General features: G+C 54.3%; 1 protein-coding gene across 16 annotated transcripts in view; it reads right to left on the bottom strand.

The window, feature by feature from the left end:
- CAMK2B (calcium/calmodulin dependent protein kinase II beta) overlaps positions 1-20,891 on the bottom strand; it is a 95,251-nt gene extending 74,360 nt beyond the window's left edge. For 3 of the 16 annotated variants that reach the window (XM_082472570.1, XM_082472571.1, XM_082472568.1), the window contains exon 1: positions 20,633-20,888. In XM_082472570.1, coding sequence (XP_082328696.1) covers positions 20,633-20,697 — 65 coding nt within the window. In that variant the 5' untranslated portion in view covers positions 20,698-20,888. Of the gene's footprint in view, positions 1-20,632 lie in introns of all 16 variants that reach the window. The other 13 variants (XM_082472560.1, XM_082472562.1, XM_082472569.1 and 10 more) reach the window with 8 other exon arrangements.
- Positions 20,892-22,221: the final 1,330 nt, after the last annotated feature.

Here is a 22,221-nt window from a genome sequence, read left to right as displayed (position 1 = left end):
GGAACTTAAATGCATGGTACTAAGTGAAAGAAGCCAATCTGAAAAGGCTACACACTGTATGATTCACAACTACATGACATTCGGGAAAAGGCAAAATTATAGAAACAGTAAAAAGTGGTTGTCTGGGGCTCTGGAGGATGGGAGGGGATGAATAGAGGCGCACAGAGGATCTGAAATACTGTAATGATGGATGCATGACATTATACCTTTGTCAATCATGTAGAACTGTGCAACACAGAGTGAACCCTATGGAAACTATGGGCTTCAGTTAATATTAATGTAGGAATGTTGGTCATCAATTGTAACAAGTGTATCACGTCTGAATGCAAGTGAGATGGTTACAGGAAAGGGAACTGGGGCCTGGCTGTGAGGTAAATATGGAAACTCTCTACTTTCCATCCAATATTTCTGTAAACATAAAACTGCTCTAAAAAATAAAGTCCATTAGGTTTTTTTTTAAGTATAAAGAGAAAACAAAGCATCTTTTTAAGACAGGGGTGGGAGTTGGGGGATTTTTTAACCACATGCAGAAAAGCATAAGGAGGGACTTCTCTGGTGGTCCAGTGGTTAAGAATCCGCCTTCCAATGCAGGGGACGCGGGTGGTCAGGGGCACTAAGATCCCACATGCTGCGGGGCAACTAAGCCCGCGCGCCACAACTACTGAGCCCACGCACTCTAGAGCCCGCGAGCCACAACTAGAGAGAAGCCCGCAACAACAAAAGATCCCGCATGCCGCAACTAAGACCCAACGCAGCCAAAAAAAAAAAAAAAAAAAGAAAGAAAGAAAAGCATAAGGAAAATTCCGGTATATCTGAGTCACATTGAAACCTTGACACCCCAGCGCGACCAAGGATGTGCACAGGGTGAGGAGGATGCTGGGGGTGTCACAGACTCTCCAGATCTGATAGCACCGGGGACCACCCTCTACAGCTTCCAAAGTGTCTGCCCCTGGGCTCTCAGGACCCCTGTGGTAGATAGGAAGGGTGAGGGCACCAAATGCCTTGCTGAGCTCACGGCACTGTGGGTGGCAGAGCCAAGACCTAAACGCAGACACCCCTCTGCACCCTTCCTGCACATTCGCCTATCAGGTGCCCTCTGTTGGCTCAGAAAGAATAGGGGGTTGAGCGGGAATAGATGGAATATTCCAGTGGGGGCGGAGCAGGAGCAGCTGAGTCTGAGAAGCTGAGCCAAGCAGAAGTCTAGCAGTGCCACCCCAGCATGGAAAGGAGGGGCTGGGGGCTTGCGGTCTGAGCAGGGGCTCAGCTGCCAGGGCTCCTTCCGGGTCTGGCTCGCAGGCTGGCTCTTACTGGCTACAGAAAACCAAACGTTGTGGTTGACGTCATGCTGGTAGCTTGACGTTCGACATGACGGGGGTATTTACACCACAGGGATGGGCAAGCACTATGGGTCAGGGTCCCCCCAGCCCACCAGCCCAGTTGTTAATGTTTATCAGGCGCCTCTAGAAAGGGGACCACGACGGGGAACGCCACCACTCCCCCCCGCTCTGTGGATGGGGTGCAGTGTGGAGGAGGGGTGGGGTGGATGAGATCCTGGCCAGGCCAGAGGCTTGCTGGGGGCGGGTGGTCCAGGCTGTCCCAGGGGACAAGAGAGAGAGGGCCCCTGGGCAAGAGCTGGTCTCCGCTGAGCACTCGCCTCAAATCCAGCCTGCCGCGTGCAGCCTCCGTGGGCACACGCCATTCCTGGGCCTCCCGTGGGACCAGGCTCACGTCTGTGTGCTCCTCACTCTCGCCCACCCCTCCCTCCCCCGTGCCGTGTGGGTGTCTGTCTCTCTCCTTCGCCACCCTTCTCTCCAGTACACTCTTCAGTAGCAACGACACTGGGCCCTGCCCCCCCAGAAGTCACGGAGATGACCCGAGTACTGGGTTTGCATTAAGCAAAGGCCAAAATAAGGACAGAGGTGGGACAGGAGGGCAGGAAAGCCCCAGCACCACCCTGGACCCCTCGGTGCCCGGTGCCCCTCCCTCCCACCAGGCCAGGGCACGGCCTGCGGGTCAGACCCGGCGGTGCGGCCTGCGGTGGCCTCTGCAGAGGCTGGGGGGCAGCTAACAGGGGCGCTATGGCCCCGCTTGGCCCCTGGGGCGGGGCACTTGCTGGGAGGACAACCGGAGAAGGAGCAGGAGGAGGGGGGTGAGCAGGGCCTCCCGCAGCTGGACAGCTCAGCCTGGGCTGGGGGATGAGGCGCCCGCATCTCTGGAATTCCTCTCCTGCCTACGCTGTGGGGCCTCAGCCCTTCCCCGGCCCACCCACACCCAGGGCCTCTGTTCATCAGCTTCAGGACAGCTGAGCCCGGAGACTGATCGAGGTAGCCTCATCAGCCCATGGGCCACCTGGAAGAACCGTCTCATGTCTGAAGCCTGAGGTGAACTCAGGAACAAGCGAGCACTGGCTCTGGTTTAATTTCTATTCTTCATGTTTTCACGGGGTGAAAGAACTTCCATTTCGTTTTCTGTGAACTGCCTGCTTACACCCTCCATCCGTATTTCACTTGGAATTTTGGCTCTTTTCTTATTGACCTGTAGGAGCTCTTTATATGTGAAGGCAACCCCCACCCTTTCACCACCTGCAGCCCCTGTGGCCCTGTGTGTTACATGCTCAGGAGAGAGGGAGCAAGGCATGTTTTTGTTTGGCCCCTAAGATAAACTTGGAGCCTTCAAGAGCAGCGCTTGTGTCTGCTCCTGTTTGCCCCCAGAATCCTGACAGCACGGGATTCCAGCTTGTCAAGGGAAGCTGGCAATGATCTGGGGGCCGGGGACGACGTTGGGATGGACAGGAAGGTCTCACCAGGCCTGGAGGGGCCCGGGGTTCCCACTACCCTGTGTGCAGGTGGCACCCCACTCGGGGCCCTCGTCCTGGATCTCTTGCCCTCCTCTCCTCACCCCTGGCCCCGTGCCCCGCCTGGGGTGCCTGCACGTCCCCCTCGAGTGCCCACCAGGCAAAAATCAACTCACCCTGAATTATCAGAGACCAGGGACCACAGAGGTTGCCAGAACCGTTATTGACTTTTCCTCTGTTTTCCATCGTGAAGAGCCAGCTCAGAGAGAGGGCCCTGGACCGTCCTGGATACCCACAACCATCCTTGCTCCAGCCATCTGGGGTGCTCTGGACAAAGGCGGGGTGTCACATCATGGGCCTCCCTTCTACTGACACTTGGACAGAGAGCACCAAGCCATTTCACCAGCAAATGACTGCAAACACTTTGATATTTTCACAAGCATGAACATGTTATGGGAAGGAAGCGAATTCACCTCGATTATAAAGATGACAGAACAGTGTGGTGATGGAGGTGCTCAGCTGGGGGACTCTGGGAGCTGCCTGCCCGCCCACCTCACCCCAGAGATGCAGAGACCTCACGCCTCTCCACAGGGGTGCTGGGGGATGTTGAGAAGTCGTGCATGTGAACCCTGAGATTTCTGTTCCAAAAGGAAAACTGCAGTTGGGAATGTCAGAGAGAACCCCCCAAGGCCAGAGGCCAAGGACACATGCCCCCCCCCCGGGAATCTGTCCATGGTCAGCTGCCCGCCACTGACGGCCAGGCCAGGAGGGCCCAGGAGGGCCCAGCAGAGGCACCGAAGGAGCTGGTACAGGAGGTTCCGACAAGGAGCAGCTCGCACTTGCTGAGCTGGGGCCGGATGCTGGGGTCCAGGTCAGCCCATTCGCCCAACCTCGGGCTCAGGGTGACTGTCCTGATCTGGGGACGCTGACATCGCTTCCAGGTCACCGTGCTCTTAACATGGCCCCCCAGAACCTGAGCCCAGGGCCCGCCCCAGCTGTACCCCCATCTGCCACCTTCACACTCAGGGGCCACCCTGGATGGGGACGGAGCCCAGCTCCAGTCTCCACATCTGGGATGCACCCAGCACAGCTGGAAGGGCCAGTGCGCCCCGGAAAGCAGCCCAGTGGCTGCCCTCCCAGTGCGACCGTGGATGGACCCGAGGGCCGATTCGGGTCACAGGACAGCTGATGCACACCCAGCCGCAGCGGCCGGGGACGGTCCTCCCAGCCCGGGTCTGTGAGCGAGGGGCCCGCGGAGCCACCTTCAGAGGCAGCTCTCCAAAGCCGCATCCATCCCCCTCGTCACGGTGCCAGGCGGTCACCGACAGGGACAGCACTGAGTCAACCCCCCGGGGGCCTGACATCACTGCTGAGGTCGCGCAGCTCACGGAGGACAGACGGGGGAGGAGGGACACCGACCGGAAAGTTCGGCGGCCCTGGCAGGAGGCAGGGCATGTGGGCGGCGTGACAGCAGCACCGCCTGCCGGGACAGGTGCTCCAAACAGAGACCGCGACGCGCCACCCGCAGTGGCCCAGACCCGAGGGCATCTGGAGCTTAGGACAATGGGCTTCGTGGCCATTTGATTCTTTTTTCCTGCAAGGTGTGTATCCATTAAAGCTCTAGGGGTTTGTTTTTGTTTTGCGTTTCAGGTCAATTCGACTCCATCCCCCTTAAGTTTTATTCTCCGGGAATGCAGATACCTGTGTGATGGGCCTATGGACCCCCAAGCGTCTGACAGGTGAGCTTTGTGGCAAGTCTCAGAGGAAGGAAGTGGGGTTTCCACAGAGCCAATTTGTGGAGACATGAGGGACCCCACAAAGTCATTTGACCAACCCTCCTGGTTTATAGAGGGGGAAACTGAAACCAGAGAGGTTACATGGTGGCCCAAGGCCACACAGCCCAGTGTTGAGAAGCTGTGGCCAGTGGGAGGAGACCATGTATTCCGTTCTTTAAAACAGCCACAAGAGGGACTGCCCTGGCGGTCCAGTGGTTAAGACTTTGCCTTCCAATGCAGGGGGTGCGGGTTCGATCCCTGGTTGGGAAGCTAAGATCCTACATGCCTCACGGCCAAAAAACCAAAACGTAAAACAGAAGCAATATGGTAACAAATTCAATAAAGACTTTAAAAATCGTCGACATCAAAAAAGTCTTTAGGGGCTTCCCTGGTGGCGCAGTGGTTGAGAGTCCGCCTGCCAATGCAGGGGACACGGGTTCGAGCCCTGGTCCAGGAGGATCCCACATGCCGCGGAGCGACTGGGCCCGTGCGCCACAGCTACTGAGCCTGCGCTCTAGAGCCCGCGAGCCACAACCACTGAAGCCCATGTGCCACAACTACTGAAGCCCGCGTGCCTAGAGCCTGTGCTCTGCAACGGGAGAAGCCACCACAATGAGAAGCCTGAGCCCCGAAACAAAGAGTGGCCCCCGCTCACTGCAGCTAGAGAAAGCCCGCGTGCAGCAGCGAAGACCCAATGCAGCCAAAAATTAAATAAATGAATAAATAAATAAATTTAAAAAAAAAAGTCTTTAACAAAACAATAAATAAAATTTTTAAAATAAAGAAAATAACCACAAGAGCCAAAGTCCATTGACAGGTGAATGGGATAAGCAAAATGTGGTCCACCCACACAATGAAATATTATTCAGCCTTAAAAAAGAAGGAAATTCTGACACATGCTACAATATGGATAAAACTTCAGGACATTATGCTCAGTGAAATAAGCCGGACACAAAGGGACAACCGCTGTATGCTTCCACTTACATGAGGTACTCAGAGTAGCCAACTTCAGAGACAGAAGGTAGGATGGCAGGTGCCAGGGGCTGGGGGGAGGGGATGGGGAGTCAGTGTTTAATGGGGACAGAGTTTCAGTTTTGCAGGATGAAAACATTCTGGAGATGGATGGTGGTGATAATAACACAACAACGTGAATGTACTTAATGCCACTGAACTGCGCACTTTAAAATGGTTAAGATGGTAAGTTTCATGTTATATATATTTTACCACAAAAAACAAAAATCTCCTGGTAGGATATGCAGCCGTATCTCTAAGAAATCATTAAGAAAAAAATGGAAGAAATTGGTAACTTGTCATGCTGACTTTAAAATCAGGTTTTTAGGCTTCCCTGGTGGTGCAGTGGTTGAGAATCCGCCTGCCAATGCAGGGGACACGGGTTCGAGTCCTGGTCTGGGAAGATCCCACATGCCGCGGAGCAACTGGGCCCATGAGCCACAACTACTGAGCCTGCCCGTCTGGAGCCTGTGCTCCGCAACAAGAGAGGCCGCAATAGTAAGAGGCCCGCGCACCGCGATGAAGAGTGGCCCCCGCTCGCCGCAGCTGGAGAAAGCCCTCGCACAGAAACGAAGACCCAACACAGCCAAAATAAATTAATTAATTAAAAAATTAAAATTAAAATCAGGTTTTTAAAAAGAGCGCCTTTGGAACCACATGACAAATCAAACCTTAACCTCTGCTGACAAACAAGAAAAATTTAGAGAAAAAAAAGCATAACAATCCCAGACAGAACGCCATGAGCTGAAAGGGACGAGCAGCTGTGACGGGCCCAGTCAGGGCCCAGGCACAGGCAGGGTCACTGCTCTGCGGGTCAGGCCGCGGCAGAGACCACCCACAGGAGACGACTGCCTCACCCATGGGTGCCCTCCTCACCCCACCCCGCCCTCCTTGGTTTGGGCACAGAAAAGTGGCCGGACCACAGTGCCAACCACACTGCACTGGGCGTCCTGGAGGGCCCCCTCTTCGGTTCTGAGCTGTGTCCTCCTTAATGGTCACCCTGGCCCCTCCTCCCCCCACCTCCCAGCCCCAGGCCCCAGAGACAGTGCAGGGAAAGCTGAAGTGTCAGAGGCCTCTGGCCCTGGGGTGGGACGCAGGGCAGCAGTGCACGGGCTCTGCCCTCCCTGCCCTGCCCTGGGAAGGGTGGCCACGTGGCCGGCTCCCTGCACTGCGTGCGTGACTAACCTCATGATGACACACCCCTTTCACAGATGAGGAGACTGAGGCTCTAAGAGGTGACCCTCCCTAGACCCTGCCCAGGGGTGCAGCACCGACCCAGCCTCCCCGTCTCGGCACACTCTCGACTGTCCCCTCCTGCTGGGAAGGACCCACCTTGCTGCCTCTGCCGCACAGAGCCCAGGCCTCAGTGTCCACTCGTCCAGGAGCCCCAGGCTGATTTGGGTGCAGCGGGTGCAGGGGGGTCCACGCAGACTGCGCCCCAGTGGGGACCGAGGCTGAAGACCCCACGCACCCTGAGAGGTGAGAGCACAGAAGTCCCCAGCAAAGCCGAGCCCTGGCCCCCCACCCAGTGCCAGCGCCAACCGTCCCTCGGGGCAGAGGGACACAGGTCGTGGGAAAGCAGAGGGGAGCGGAGCTCAGACGACAGCTCGATCCAGAGGGAGGAATCACCTGCATTTCAGCGCGGAGGAGCCTGAGGATGGGGAGGTAGGAGAAGGCGTCCCCAAGACAGCATCAGGAGAGACCCCGAAGCATCCTTTAAGTGAGGGGAGAAAGGAGAGGAGAAGGGGAACGGAGGGACCAAGCCAGCCCCCCAGCCTCTGCTCCACGGGGTCCCGCCAGCCAAATGGGGGGAAGGCCCGTCGGTCACCACACCAGGAAGAGCCTGGGCACAGCTGAAGGAGGAAGGAAAGAAAAGTCTAAGCTTGAAGTGGAAAAGAGAGGTTAAACTCCCCCAGGACAGGCCATCCTCGGCAGCCTGCCCCGCAGGCAAGCGGTCAAGACGAGCATTTGTTCACGGATCAGAAAATAAAAATGGAGGGATACGAACGCGCCCACTCTCAGGCCTGAATCGTGAAAAGCACCGCCTTTCAGGGACCACGCTCTGCGCCCCAGAAGTCTCACTGCTGCTCTGAGGCACCCCCCCCAGACTTGAGGGGCCACAGACCCTTGAGGAAGGAAAGAGCACAGACGAGGAGACGCCAGGGCCCAGCCCACGCTGGAACGACGGGGACACCGGAGCCCTGGCTTCAGCGCCCAGGCTCCGGCCCAGGAGTCTTGGATGGGACAGTCCCGAGGGGGTCACTGAGGACAGAAGCAAGTGGAGCCCTGGCATGTGGGGCAACGCCAGGGGCAGAGCTCGGAAGCCAAGGCACCTACTGGTCCCTAGAAGTGGGACCCCGAGCTTGAGGCATTAAGCTTGCATTGAGGTGGTGTCCTCCCCAACACCGGTCTTCACAAGGGGCTGGAGGGCCCTCACCCCGTGTGGCACTTGTCTGCTGGGTTCCTGGCCAGGCCCTGCTCCTAGGGGCTCACGGGTTCCTGGATCTGCCTCGGCCAGGGAGCTGGGGACGAGGCCAGCGGGGGTCACAGCCCAGCCCAGAGGGTGCCCCAGGGGACAGAAAGAGTGGGAGACACGGGAGCCTGGGGAAGGGGCCTAAGGAGAAGAGGAGGTAAGGAGAGGTGCGGGGAGGAAGGGAGAAAGAAGGGCGAACACCCAGCCGAGGCGGTGACGGAGGTGTGCGGGCCCGGGAAGGAGGAGACCAGACGTCCCAGAATCACGGAGCCCGGGGTTCGGGGTTTGGTCTCCACCCACACTCCAGCCCTTCCCGTCACTGCCAATCGCGCTGATAGCCTGTCCCCTTCTGCCACGCACGCCCGTCACCACACCCGCTGGGACCCACCACTCCTGCTCCCAGAGGGGCCTCACCCTCCAGCACCCATCCTGGCACAAACCCCTCCCCCAGTCAGGGCCAGGAGAGGGGCGCGAGGATGGTGCCTTCCGGAACTGTGTCCAGGCGCACGATCTGGGCTGGGGGCAGGCTGGGGATGCGGCCTCTTGTGTCCTGCCATGGCCTTGTGTCCACTCTGAGACCACTCTGGACCCAAAGCCAGTCCAGACCATGGTAAATGAAACACCAGGACTTGGGGGAGTAAGAGGAGAGGTTTGCGGGTGTCCCCTCCCGGCCTCTCACCCCCTGCTGTCTGTCCCACGCCAGTCTCCAGCCTCCGGCTCCCAGGCGGCTCTCAGCGGCTTCTGGGCACAGTGACAGGTGCCCCAGTGTGAGACGGAGCGAAGGCTGGGGCTAAGGAACACGGGGGATGGCTCACTGCGGCTTGGCCTCGGCGCTTTGGACCCTGCCCTCAGGCACCACAAGCCATAATGTACTCCATTTCTTTTTATGCACGAATAATACTCCAGTGTGTGGATATAACACATTTTCTTTATCCGTTCATCAGTTGATGGACATTTCGGTTGTTTCTACCTTTTGGCTATTGTGGATAATGCTGCTATGAACAAGTTTCTGTGTGGATATATGAGGGTTTTTTTCCACAAGGTATTGAATATAGTTCCCTGTGCTATACAGTAGGTCCTTGTTGTTTACCTATCTTATATATAGTAGTGTGTATCTGTCAATCCCAAACTCCTAACTTATCCCTCCCCCACTCCTTTCTCCTTAGGTAACCATAAGTTTGTTTTCTGTGTCTGTTAATTTTCCTTCTGTTTTATAAATAAGTTCATTTGTATCATTTTTTAAGATTCCACATATTCCACATACGTAATACCATATGATATTTGTCTTTCTCTGTCTGACTGACTTCACTCAGTATGACAATCTCTAGGTCCATCCATGTTGCTGCAAATGGCATTATTTCATTCTTTCTTATGGCTGAGCAGTATTCCATTGTATATATATGTGCCACATCTTCTTTATCCATTCATCTGTTGATGGACATTTAGGTTGTTTCCATGTCTTGGCTATTGTAAATGCTGCTATGAACACTGGGGTGCATGTATCTTTTCAAATTAGAGTTTTCATCTTTTCCGGGTATATGCCCTGGAGTGGGATTGCTGGATCATATGGTAGCTCTATTTTTAGTTTTTTAAGGAACCTCCATACTGTTCTCTACAGTGGCTGTATCCATTTACATTCCCACCAACAGTGTAGGAGGGTTCCCTTTTCTCTACACCCCCTCCAGCATTTATTGTTTATAGACTTTTTGATGATGGCCATTCTGACCGGTGTGAGGTGATACCTCATTGTAGTTTTGGTTTGCGTTTCTCTAATAATTAGCGATGTTGAGCATCTTTTCATGTGCCTATTGGCCATCTGTATGTCTTCTTTGGATATTTGTTTTCATATCTCTTGGGTACATACCTAGGAAGGGAACATTTTGAGGAACTGTCAACTTGTTTTCCGTAACAGCTGCACCATTTTACATTCCCACCAGCAGTGCATGAGGGTTCCAACTCCACATCCTCACCGATCCTTGGCATTTTCTGTCTTTTTGATTCTACCCATTCTAGTGGAAGTGAGGTGGGATGTCATTGCGATTTTGATTTGCATTTTCCAAAGATGTTGAGCATCTTTTCGTGTACTTATCGTCCATTCGTATATCTTTATTGGAGAAATGTCTATTCAGGTCCTTTGCCCATTTTTGAATTGGGCCATTTGTCTTTTTACTGTTAGGCAGTGAGTTCTTAAAATATTCTAAATATAAGTGCCTTATCAGATATATGCTTTGCAAATATTTTCTCCCATTCCGTGGGTTGTCTTTTCACCTTCCTGATGGTGTCCATTAAAACACAAAAGTTTTTAATGTTAATTAAGTCCAATTTATTTACTTTTCTTTTGTTGCTTGTGCTTTATGGTGTTGTACCTAAGAAACCGTTGCCAAACCCAAGGTCACAAAGATAGCTTCCTAAGTTTTCTTCTAAGAATTTTATGGTTTTAGCTCCTATAATTAGGTCTATGAGCCATTTTGAGATAATGATGTTGAGCATCTTGTGTGCTTACTGTCCACTAGTACATCTACTTCTGTATCTGGTGTTAGGTAGGGTTCCAACTTCATTCTTTTGCATGCAGATATGCAATTGTCCATTGGTTGAACGGACCCTTATTCTTTCCCCATTGAATTGTCTTGCCATCCTTTTCAAAAAATCAACACAGACTATTGATGTATGGGTTTATTCTAGACTCTCAATCCTATTCCACTGATCTATGTGTTTCTCCTCTTGCCACACTATGTCCACCTTTATACCAGACAATACCCACTCTGTCTTGACTGCTGTACCTGTATAGTTAGTTTTGAAATTGGGAAGTGTGAGTCCTCCAACTTTGTTCTTTTTCAAGATCATCTGGCTCTTCTGGGTCCCTTGCAGTTCCATATGAATTTTATTTTTACTTATTTTTTTTAAAGGCAGCTGAGGGACTTCCCTGGTAGTCCAGTCCGTAAGACTCCACACTCCCAATGCAGGGGGCCCGGGTTCGATCCCTGGTCAAGGAACTAGATGCCCGCATGTGGCAACTAAGAAGTCCACATGCTGCAACTAAAAGATCCCGCATGCCACAACTAAGACCCAGTGCAGCCTAAATAAATAAATAAATAAAGGCAGCTGAAATTTTGATAGGTATTACACTGAACTTGTAGATCAACTTGGAGTGTACTGCCATTTTAACAATATTAAGTCTTCAGATCCATGAACATAAAATGTCTTTCCATTTATCTAGATCTTCTTTAATTTTTTTCAACAGTAGTTTGTAGTTTTCAACATTCAGCTCTTGTATTACCTTTTGTTAATTTCTTACTATGTATTTTATTCTTTTAGACTATTGTACGAAATTGCTTTTCCTAACTTTATTTTGGGATTGAACATTGCTACTGTAATGAAATATAATGGATTTCTGTATCTTGATCTTGTATCTTGCAATTTTGCTAAATTCATTTTTTAGTTCTAGTAGTTTTTTCAGGGATTCCTTGGGATATTCTCTATACAAGATCATGATATCTGTAAATAGAGGTAGTTTTACCTATTCCTCTCTTATCTGGGTGCCTTTTCTTTCTTTTTTTTTGCCTAAGTGTCCTGGCTAGAACCTCCTGTACAATGTTGAATAGAAGTGGAGAGAGCTGACATACTTGATTGTTCCTGGTCTTAGGGAGAAAGCATTCAGTTTTTCACCATTAAATATGTTAGCTGTGGGGTTTTCATAGAGGCACTTTATCAAGTTGAGGAAGTTCCTTTCTAATCCTAGTCTGTTGAGTGTTTCTAGCAGCAAAGAGTATTAGATTTTGTCAAATGCTTTGTCTGCATCTATTGAAATGATCATATAGTTTCTTTGTTTATTCTGTTAGTATGGCATATCACGTTGATTGAATTTTGTGTCTTGAAACAACTTTTTATTCCTGGGATAAATCTTACGCGCTCATAATGAACCCTTTTTATATGCTGCTAGTTTTGTTTTGCTAGCATTTTGTTGAGGATGTTGCATCTATATTCATAAGGAATATTGGTCTGTAGTTTTCTTAAGATGTCCTTGTCTGGTTTTGGTATCAGGGTAGTTCTTGGCTTCACAGAATGAGTTGGGAAGAATTCCCTCCTCTTCTATTTTTTGGAAAAGTTTTTGAAGGAATGGTATTAATTCTTCTTTAAATGTTTGATAGACTTTACCAGTGAAGTTATCTGGGCCTGAGGGACTTTTCTTTGTAGGACATTTTAAAACTTTTAATTTATTAATTAATCTCTTTAGTTGTTATAAGTCTATTCAGATTTTCTATTTCTTCTTGAGTCAATTTCAGTCGTTTGTGTCTTTCTAAGAATTGGTCTGTTTCATCTAGGTCATCTCTAACTTGGCACACAATTGTTCATAGAATTCCCTTATCGTCTTTTATTTCTATAAGATTAGTTGTAATGTCCCCTCTTTCATTCCTGATTTTAGCAATTTGAGGCTTCTCTCCTTTTCCTTGGCCTGACCACCTTTTTTATAACTACAACCTTCCTAACTGGCACTCCTGAGTTTCCTTAACTATTCCCAGAGCAGAAGTATTAATCACCTAAGAACCTGATCATATAATTTGTTTAATGTTTATTACCTGCCTCTGCCACCAGTATAAGCTCCATGAGGGCAGGCACCCTCGATTTTGTTCACTAACTGTTTCCTAAGCACCCAGAAAATGCCTGGCAAATGATCAGTGTGCAGGCAGACTTGCTGAATGTGCGAAGAGCAAAAGAAACCAGAAAAGTTGCAAATAGTAATAATAATGATAGAAATGACCTTGAAACTCTAGTTGTGCGCTGTCCAATACAGTGACCACTGCCTACACGCAGCCCTAAGAACTTGAAACGTGGCTGGTCCACACTGAGATGTGCCGTATGTGTAAAACACACAACAGATTTCAAAAACATAACACTTTTTAAAATATAAAATAGCTGAACAATAATTTTTGTACTGATTACATGTTGAAATAATATTTTGGATAAACTGACTTAAATACATATACTATTAAAGTTCTTTTCACCCGTTTCTTTGTTTAGTTTTTTGTAAGTACTAGAAAAGTTTGAATTGCACTTGTGCCTGACCTTTGTGGCTTAAGTTTTGTTTCTTCTGGACAGGCCTGCTCCAGGTGACTTGGATAGGGTCAGGGGGTAATTTCGTTGAGTGTTCAGAAAAAGGAAGGCAAATTCCAAACGCGTGGTCAGGTGAGGCTCTCACAGAGCCCAGAGAGGGAGCAGGCATGGGGGCCTGGCCTGGGGTGCAGAGGCCCCTGCAGGATCTGTGTCTGCGCTGCCCACTGGATCACCACCGTCCTCCTCGTGTCTGATACAGCTGGTCTGAGGTGGGGCCTGCCAGGTGCAGCCGGGGGCTGGGACCCACTGCCCTGATCGCCTTCTTCAGCAGGTGCAGCTCCTAACTAGACCGGACTTCTTCACCCAGAAAGCCCTTAACAGACGGCCTGGATAGAAACAACGGCTTCGAAAATCAGGCTGCACCTCAATGTACAAGAACAAAAGCCACGTGAAGAACTTTATTAAGAGACGGGCAGAACGCTGCAGACCCCTTGGCATCAAGCTCCGTGGCCAGCACCTAAGTCATGCCACCCTTCGTCAGGTGACAAGACAGATGGCCACTCAGGCCGCGCATCTGAGGACCTCCAAGACCACCAGCACCTTCTGCCCCCAGCCACCTACAAGGCTCCCATCTTTTAGAGGGTGACACGAAGCCACTCTGTTGGGCGCCTACTGTGCACTGGGCATGCTTCTAAGCCCTGAAATTCAGCGTGGGCTGAGTGACAGGAAGGCAGGGGCTGCCCCTCGGCTCCTCGCTGAAAACGGGCACCGACTTGGATGTGCCCGACGCCATGGTGGGCGTTACATCCAAGGACAGGACACGCTTCCCATTTCGTGGTAACGGTCACAGCATCTCTTCCCCCCAGTGCCCACTGGCTGCTCATAAAGCGGGGAAAGGTGGTAGTTCTCAAATTAGGCCCGTAGAACAGCGTGGGTTATGCGTCCTCCAAAAAAATGTTCCTAAATCTATGCCCGGCTATTGCCAATCTGTTCCAGAATTCAACAAATGCTTGTATCTGGCTTAACAAAGAATCATAACTTCAGTTATTTTAGGATCATTATGTCAATGCTAAAAGAACTATGTCCACCAGGAGTTGCGGCCACTGAACGAGCTGGTGACCCTCTAACGTAGGAGACAAAGGCCACCAGAAAGTTAGGCACCTAGGAGCACCACTAGGATGTCTTCATTTTAAATAGATTTTAAATAGATTCAGATCCTTATATGAATAAAATATACATTTCTATGTAACATGCCAGTATGATAATTTTTGGAAAACCAAGTTATACATAATGCATTTTTACGTTTCTACACTAACAAAGTGACTTGCAGCTGTGAAAGATGCTTTAAAAATAACCAAATCAGATTCCATTTTGAGGGGAGGGAGAGAGAGGGAATTAAACATTTTGAAAATATATTTGACATCTCCAGAAAGGCCACGTCTCTTGCCGTGGACCAGGTGGCCACAGAGAGCAGTGGGAGGAACAAGATGTTTCCAAGGAGCAGACGCCGTTCATGTCACCTCCCCTTGGTCTTTCTTTTTCTTTTTTTTCCCTTTTTTTTTCCCCCCCTTGGTCTTTCTTATTAAAGCACTTGGTAAATTCCAGGCAGCTCAGTATGGGCTCTCTAAGGGAACCAGCTCTGCTAGAATTTCGTTTTAAGTAGAAGAAAGAAAATCCGACATGGCATCTCTCTCCCCTAGGCTCTTGGGGGATCCCCCAAATTAAAAAAAAAAAAAAGGAGGGGAATACGGTCTTGGCTTCTTTTTGAACAAGACCCCTGTGCCCCACCAAGAACAAAAGTGTCCCTTCATCCACTACGATCATGCGTTCCTGATAACCCTGGGAGCCCCAATTTCAAACACAGCATCCTCTCTTCCCTCTGCCGTGCTTGTCATGGGGCCCCACGTTTGTTTTTAAAAATATGGCACCACCTATACACCCATCTCTGCTTCTAAGAGAACTGGCAGGCCCTTAGCTGTAAGGAAAGTCCCTCTGACATGGAGGGATCATCATGAAAAAGTGTTAGAGGCAAACGAACTGCAGAATCACAAATATGGCGACTGCATCCGTGTTTTTAAAACCATACATGTGACGTGTATAAGTGTCAGTATACATACCTGCGTCTATATACACACACATATATCCTTATACTGACATTAAAATTGACAGTCCAGGGGGCTTCCCTGGTGGCGCAGTGGTTGAGAATCTGCCTGCCAATGCAGGGGACACGGGTTCGAGCCCTGGTCTGGGAAGATCCCACATGCCGCGGAGCGACTAGGCCCGTGAGCCACAATTACTGAGCCTGCGCGTCTGGAGCCTGTGCTCCACAACAAGAGAGGCCGCGATAGTGAGAAGCCCGCACACCGCGATGAAGAGTGGCCCCCGCTTGCCGCAACTAGAGAAAGCCCTCGCACAGAAACGAAGACCCAACATAGCCAAAAATAAATAAAATTAAAAACAAAAAATAGACAGTCCAGGTTCCTCTGGGGGATGAGGAAACTTGAGGGTAGAAGTCACATTTACTGCACAAACTTATGTATTGGTTTTTCTTTATAAGATACTCTCCTTGTTGTCTGTTTAATCAATAAAATAAAATTTCAAGCCTTGCCGGCCTCAAATGGGGACAGTGTTGGTTGTCACAGAGGGATGACCAAAGGAAATGACGTTTTTACAAAAAGGAACCGTAGGGTAGTGCCTTTGTGCTGGAAAAGCACAAAGAAGGCTTGGTGAGCAGCCTGCTAAGGACAGGTGAGGCCCTGAGGAGCCCAGGGTCAGAGGAGACCACAAGCGGGCCATGAGTCAGCCAGTGGAATAACAGCATTTTAAAAACACAGAATGGAGTAGGGTCATGAGCTTCTGAGAGAAGCAGAAGGTGGATTCCACCTGTCAACTGCCTGGATTCAAACCCTGGCCCCGTGTGGAGCTTCTCTGAGCTTCAGGCACCTCTTCTGCAAACTGGGAGTGATCACGGTACCTATTTCACAGATCAAGCACCTTAATGTAATAAGCACCATTTAACTGTTACCAGCAGAGAAAGAGTGCAAGTCGCAAGCGCAAGATATATTCTTAGCTCTCAGCAAAGTAGGTTATGGTATAAAAATACCGTTCAATAGTAACTAAACTAGCCTCACCTTCATGTGCATCTCACAGCAGCCTCAACATGTGCGACTTCTTCTCTAAATACCCTACATTAGGCATCCAGACTCCAGCGCTGGGGGCCAGCCTAGCAGACAGAGACCACCGGGTTCACTCACCCCTTCCTCACACGTGCAGGAGACCCCACTGTGGGCAGGACCTGCCCCCCACCTTGGTGTCAGATGGTGCCAAGTGACAGGGGAAGACAGAAGTGGGGAGAGGTTGAGTGGGGCAGGAGGCGGGAAGGGGGCAGGGGGACCTCGCTGAGCAGCCAGGGGGATGACCTGTGTGGCCATCAGAGGAGGAGGGAACAGCACTGGCAAAGGCCCTGGGGCAGGAAGCACCCAATGTGCCCGAGGGCGGAGAAAGCAAACACGGCGATTCCTCCCCCACCTGAGTCCTGTCTTCCCTGGCAACCAGGCTTCGGAGCTCAGGAGGCTCACAGTCGATTTGCTCTGAATTTCCTGAGTTTATCTATTAACTACTTAGCAGGCCGCTCACTAGTTGAGAGGACGCCGAGAAAGCACGGAAGGCCAATGGCGATCCTCCCGGCGAGGGGTCACCCTCCGGGACAGGACCTGCTCTCCCCCGACTGGGGCACGCTGGATGGAGCCAAGGACATGCCAAGGTCAGCTCGGGGCCTAGCTGAGGTTCGGGGGAAGCTGGGAGGGACAGGGGTGCCCTGGGCTGGAGGTGGGGGCCTTCCCGGCTGCCAGGGCAAGTTGCCCACCCTTCCTGAGCTGCAGTTCTATACCTATAAAATGGGGGGAGAGGGGAGAGGGGATTCCCCGGCAACTCGAATCAAATAAAATCAAATGTTCGAAGTGATGCGCCCCTCAGAGGTTGTTACAACCTTCCGCCAAGGGGAGGGAGGTCCATGAACCCCTGAATTATATCCAAAGCCGTGTGGGAGCTGCTTTCTCCCCAGGGGGAACCACTCATATTTTAAAGGGGATGACTCCCCAGAGTGGAAGCTTTGGGAGCCTGAACACAAAATGCAAGACTGCTTCCTACCCAACAAACAGCCAGACAAATCAGGCTGGCACCGAGCCCGGGGAGGGGGCCCGGAGGGAGTGGGCCCAGGGGAGCCGCAGAGAACACCCGGACCCCCGCTGGCACCCCCAGCAGGAGGGACAAACCCTAGAGAAACCCTCACACCTGCGCGCCAGCAAACCCGCTGCAGGAGTGGAAGAGAGAAACGCTGGAAACACCGAGACTGCCGTGAGGAAGGGAGCACGACGTACTACAGATACTACGGTCACTACACACCAGCAGCAGCGAAAGGTCAGAATGTGTCCCCATGCACAGATGCCCAGAAGACTAAGCTAGGTGAAAAAGCAAGTTCCCAAATTTTTATGTAAAGTTTAAAGAAAACACACCAAAGAATCCTATGTATTAGTTGGCGATCCTTCTATCTGTGCGTAAACGAGGCAAAAAGAGTCTGGCAGGATAAATTCCAAATGCATGACAGTCGGTTTGGAGGACAATGGTTCCTTAACATTTCTTTGTAACACTTTCTTACAATTTAAAATAAAGGACTTAAAGCCAAAATGACAAAAGAGGAACAGTTTCCAAGTCCCGGTAGAAGAGACACAAGTGTTTGTTTTACTACTCCTGGAAGTTTTTTTCCATTAAAAAAAATCTATCCAATATGGAAACATTTTAAACCATGTTGCTAGCCGGTCCGTGTTGGGCCGAGGGCTTCACCGCCCTGACCTGTGACTGTCTGGGGCTCAAGGTGACTCTTGACCCAGGACTTAGGCCTCCAGGCTGGTGTCGGGGAGCCCTGCCCTGGCCGGGCAAGGAAGGGCAGAGCCCCAGAAAAGAGCTCCTCCTGGCCCTCGGACCCGATGCCCAGGTCCCCAGGGAACGATCCCACACAGAGGCAGCAGTGGCGAGGGTGGGACAGGTGGAGAAGGGGACAGGGCAGGGAAGGGACAGGCCGGTGACCACGTCATGAGAGCAGCTGTGGGCCTGTGGCCCGGCCCTTCCCGGGCAGGGAGTTTAGTGTTGCCTGACTGGTGCCAGGGGCTGCAGCTTTAAATAAACTTGGACGCATCCACCTGGGCCGGGAAGCAACACCAACTGTGCCTCAGGCCGGCCAGGCACTGTCAACAACCACCGACATGGCCACTGCAGACCTCAGCCCCGGGCAGAGACGCTGGCCTGAGTGCCTAACCCTCCCTCCTGACCACCTGCCCCGCTGCAGCTCACCCTGCACTGGCCCAGCCTCCTCCCCCGCCCCGGGACGCCCCAGCAGGGCTGTGACAGGCCCCTGGGCATCCCACACTGGGCCTGGTGCCTGGGGGCCCCGCCAAGGGGTGCTGGGCTGGCCCAGCTGGTGGGGTGTCTTCCCCTCCTCTCCCAGGCCCCTGGGACCCCCGACAGCTAGGCTTCCTCACCCACTCCCCCTCCAGGCCCCCAGCTCCCTTCCCGCGGCTGCTCACGTTCCTGCCGACTGGAGAGGAGCCTGGCCTCCACTGCAGGGTCCGCCACCCCTCCCGGCCTCCCCGAGGGCAGCCCCAAGGACCTCCATCCCCCAGTGTGGGTGTGGACGGCAGCGACAAGAATAACCAGTCGCTGCTGCTGCTGGAACCGGAGGCCCGAGGTTGGTCTGACCACCCTACAGGGCCGCTGGCCCAGGGAGAGTCACAGAAAAGCGAAGGAGATGTCAGCAGAGCCAGCTTCAGGTTGAGGAGACGGGGTGAACAGGAAGAGGCATTTCTGCCAAAGGGCCAGAGGGCGCCTGGTGGGAGGGCCTGGGCACAAGCAGAGAAACGACAAGAAGGTCCCCTAGAACGGGGTAACCTTCCCCCCACTGCTGCCCTCTGCCTCGGACAACCACCTGCTCCCACCTGAGGACCACCAGCCCGTCGCCTGTCCTCACAGGCCTGCTCCCAGACATACCCCGGAAGCTTCCTCAGGGCCTCCGGGATGCACACAGTTTGTGTGCTGGACCCCTTCTCGGCTCTCCAGGTCCCCCTGCCTTGGGGACAGGCACTCAACCAGCCCCTACCTGAGGGAAGGGAATTTTGGGGTCCCCAGGGCCCAGCCTTGCCCGCACCCTGCCATGGGCTTTCTCCACTCCACCCCACTCCCTCAGCACCCCCCAGGCCTAACTGGCATCGTCCCCCACGTGCAGGGAGAGCTGGGGAATTCACACCCCCCCCTGCACTCCTCCCAGCTCGCGCCCACAATTATCAGTGATCAGCATCCCTCGCCAACACAAGGTATCACCACAGACGTTTCTTAATAAAAGGAAAAAAAAGATCTGCCGCTGGATGAGTAAGAGGAAACCTCGCCAGCGCCCCTTCCACGAGGGTGGGCTGGAGGAGGATGGACGAAAACGGGGCTCTGGCCGCGCCGGGCTGGAGCCAGGGCTTCAGGAGTTCTGGAGCCGGACGTGGAGATGCCAGGTGCAGCCACCCTGATGCACAGAGTGGAGACCCGCAGGCCAGAGAGGAGCCGCCGACCCGCTTCGGGGTAGAGCCCGGCGGCAGAGGCAGGTCTAGGGCCCTACACGGCTCCTGCTGGCGAGCAAAGCCCAGGAGCCACCTGTTCCCCGGTGAGGCCCTACCTGAAACGAGCTTTCAAAGTCCCTCCCATCACCTCCCCGCAAACAACTCTCCAGAATCCAGCCCCCACCTGCCTCCATGACCCTGAAGCCCAACAGGCTCCCACCTCACGCCCTCATCTTCACCCCAGTGACCTGATCCAAGCTCCCTGACCTCAGCCCCCAGCTCTCCAGACTCCTCTTTCCAGAAGGATCTGGGGGAAAATCCTCCAGAACCCCGATTCCCCTGGGCACCCACAGCAGAGGCTGTTCCCACGCGGCACGGAGCGCAGCTGGCACCCCCCGCGCGGATGGAGCCACGCGGAGAAGCAGGCGCAGAGCAAGTCCTGCCGCCCCCGCGCCCAGCCGCTTGTTGGGGGTGGGGACAGCACGGCTCGCGCCGGGGACGACCCTCCCGGCTAGGTCCGCCCCCTCCCCCGCGCTCCAGGCCCCGCGGCCGCCCCCGCGCGCCGCTCCTCTCCGACCTCCGGCCGCCAAATGCGTCACGTCTGCCGGGCGCTCCGGGGACACCTGCTGCCGCCCCCGCTGCGCCGAGCCCCGCGCCTCGAGCCGGGGCCTCCGGCCGGGCGGTCGCGCTGGACAGGGCCCGGCAGGGCCGCGCGCGCCGAGGTCCGGCGGCTGGGCCCCGGGGGCCCGGGGGTCGGGGCCGCGCGGGGCCGTGCGCTCCGGGCTCGGAGCCGGGAGGAGCCGGGGTCGCGCGGGGCCGCAGTGCACCCGGAGCCGGCGGCGCAGAGGATCTGTGTCTCCAGGGTCCCGACCCTCGGAGCGCGGCGCCCTCCGGGGTCCCCGGCCCGGCCCGCACGCGCCGCGGCTCTTACTTGCCAATATCCTCGTAGAGCTGGTACTCGTCGGTGAAGCGGGTGCAAGTCACCGTGGTGGCCATGGCGGCGACGGACGGGCTTGGCGTGCGCTCTGCTGCGCTCGGGCGGCGGCGACTCCGGCTCCCGCTCGCGGGCACGGCGGCGACACGGGAGCGGGCGCGGGCGACACCTCGGCTCGCGGCGCCGAGCGGGGGCCGGGCTGGGCTGCGCCGGGCGGCGAGCGCACGCGAGATCTGCGCGCTCCGTGCCCGCCAGGAGCGCGCCGCACACCTACGCGCGGGGAGCGCGGGCGACGCTGTCAGCGCCGCCGCCGCGCCCGCCCCGCCCGCCGCCCCCTGCACGCTCCCCGCGCCCGCAATCTCGCTCTGCACTCGCACCCGCACACGCACCTGAGTCCTGCACCTACAGCGGCGCCCGCGCCCTGCACACGCTCTCGCACCCGCTCCTGCTCCCAGCATTCGCACCCGCGCCCTGGCCCTGCACATGCTGCGCTGGCACCAGCACCCGCGGCCATGCGCCTGGGGCCAAGCACACAGGGAACCGCTGGCTCCCTGAGCCTGCTTCTCCGATGCCTTCTGGCGACTCCCTGCACGCCACACACACACACACACACACACACACACACACGAGACTGCACACAGTGAACCCAGCCCCCTCTCTCCCCTGAAGGCCAGCCTTGACCTGGACCTCAGGAGGGGCCTCAGGTGCACATGGGGGAGGGGGGAGCCCTCCCTCCACAGACTCATTCCTCACACCCCCAGGAGGAGAGGCTACAGGACCCCTCCTGCCCGGGTCTCCACCACTCCACACACCGCACAGTGCAGCCCCCTGGCAGAGCTGCCCAGGGGCCTCCCAGACCAGGCCTGCACACTGGGGACACTGGGAGTGGGAGATGAAAGGGTGAAGGCTACCCCCTCCCCCATGGTCCTAGCCCCTCACTCCCTCCCTCCCGCCTCCTAGCGCTCGACACTGGGGTGTCTGGAACAGAGGTCCCAGGAACAGACATTGCCAGTTCGGGCAGCGTGCCCTTGAATCAGGGAAACAGTGGCTGCTCCGTCTGCATCTTGGGGTCCTGAGAGCTCTCAGCCCCCCTGCCCAGGTAGGGGCACACATTTTCCCTCTCCCAGGCCTAGTCCACCTGCCTGCTCCCAGCCCGGGCCTGGAAGAAGCGGGTCCATCTTGAAAGTGGCCCAGGAGAGGAGGAGGAGGAGCGAGCGGGGGGGAGGGGCAGGAGAGGCTGGGCCGACCCCGTTTCCCACAGAAGAGCCTCTCCCAGGGCCACACCTAGGCTGCCATCTAGAACCCGGACTTCAAATCCAGTGAAGACAACCCACTGGGCTCAGCACCCCCATGCTCCTCAGAGAGGAAGGGGCCGGGGTCCGTCCTGGGGAGGCCCTGAGGAAATGAAGTTTCCAGCAGCCAGCTCCGGATTTGGGTGGTTCAGGCAGCCCTGACAGGAGCCACTTGCTGTACCACGGGCTCCCCAGGCAGAGGGTCTGGGCCCGTCCTGCTCATCTCTCTCACCTTGGTGGCCAGCCCAGGGCTGGCCCCAGAAGCCACAATAAATATTTCCTGGAGAAAAGATC

The sequence above is a fragment of the Balaenoptera physalus genome (assembly GCF_965194825.1).
Source record: "Balaenoptera physalus genome assembly, chromosome: 8".
NCBI lineage: Eukaryota > Metazoa > Chordata > Mammalia > Artiodactyla > Balaenopteridae > Balaenoptera > Balaenoptera physalus.
The sequence above is the reverse complement of the archived record's forward strand: the minus strand, read 5'-3'. Positions and strand labels throughout refer to the sequence as shown.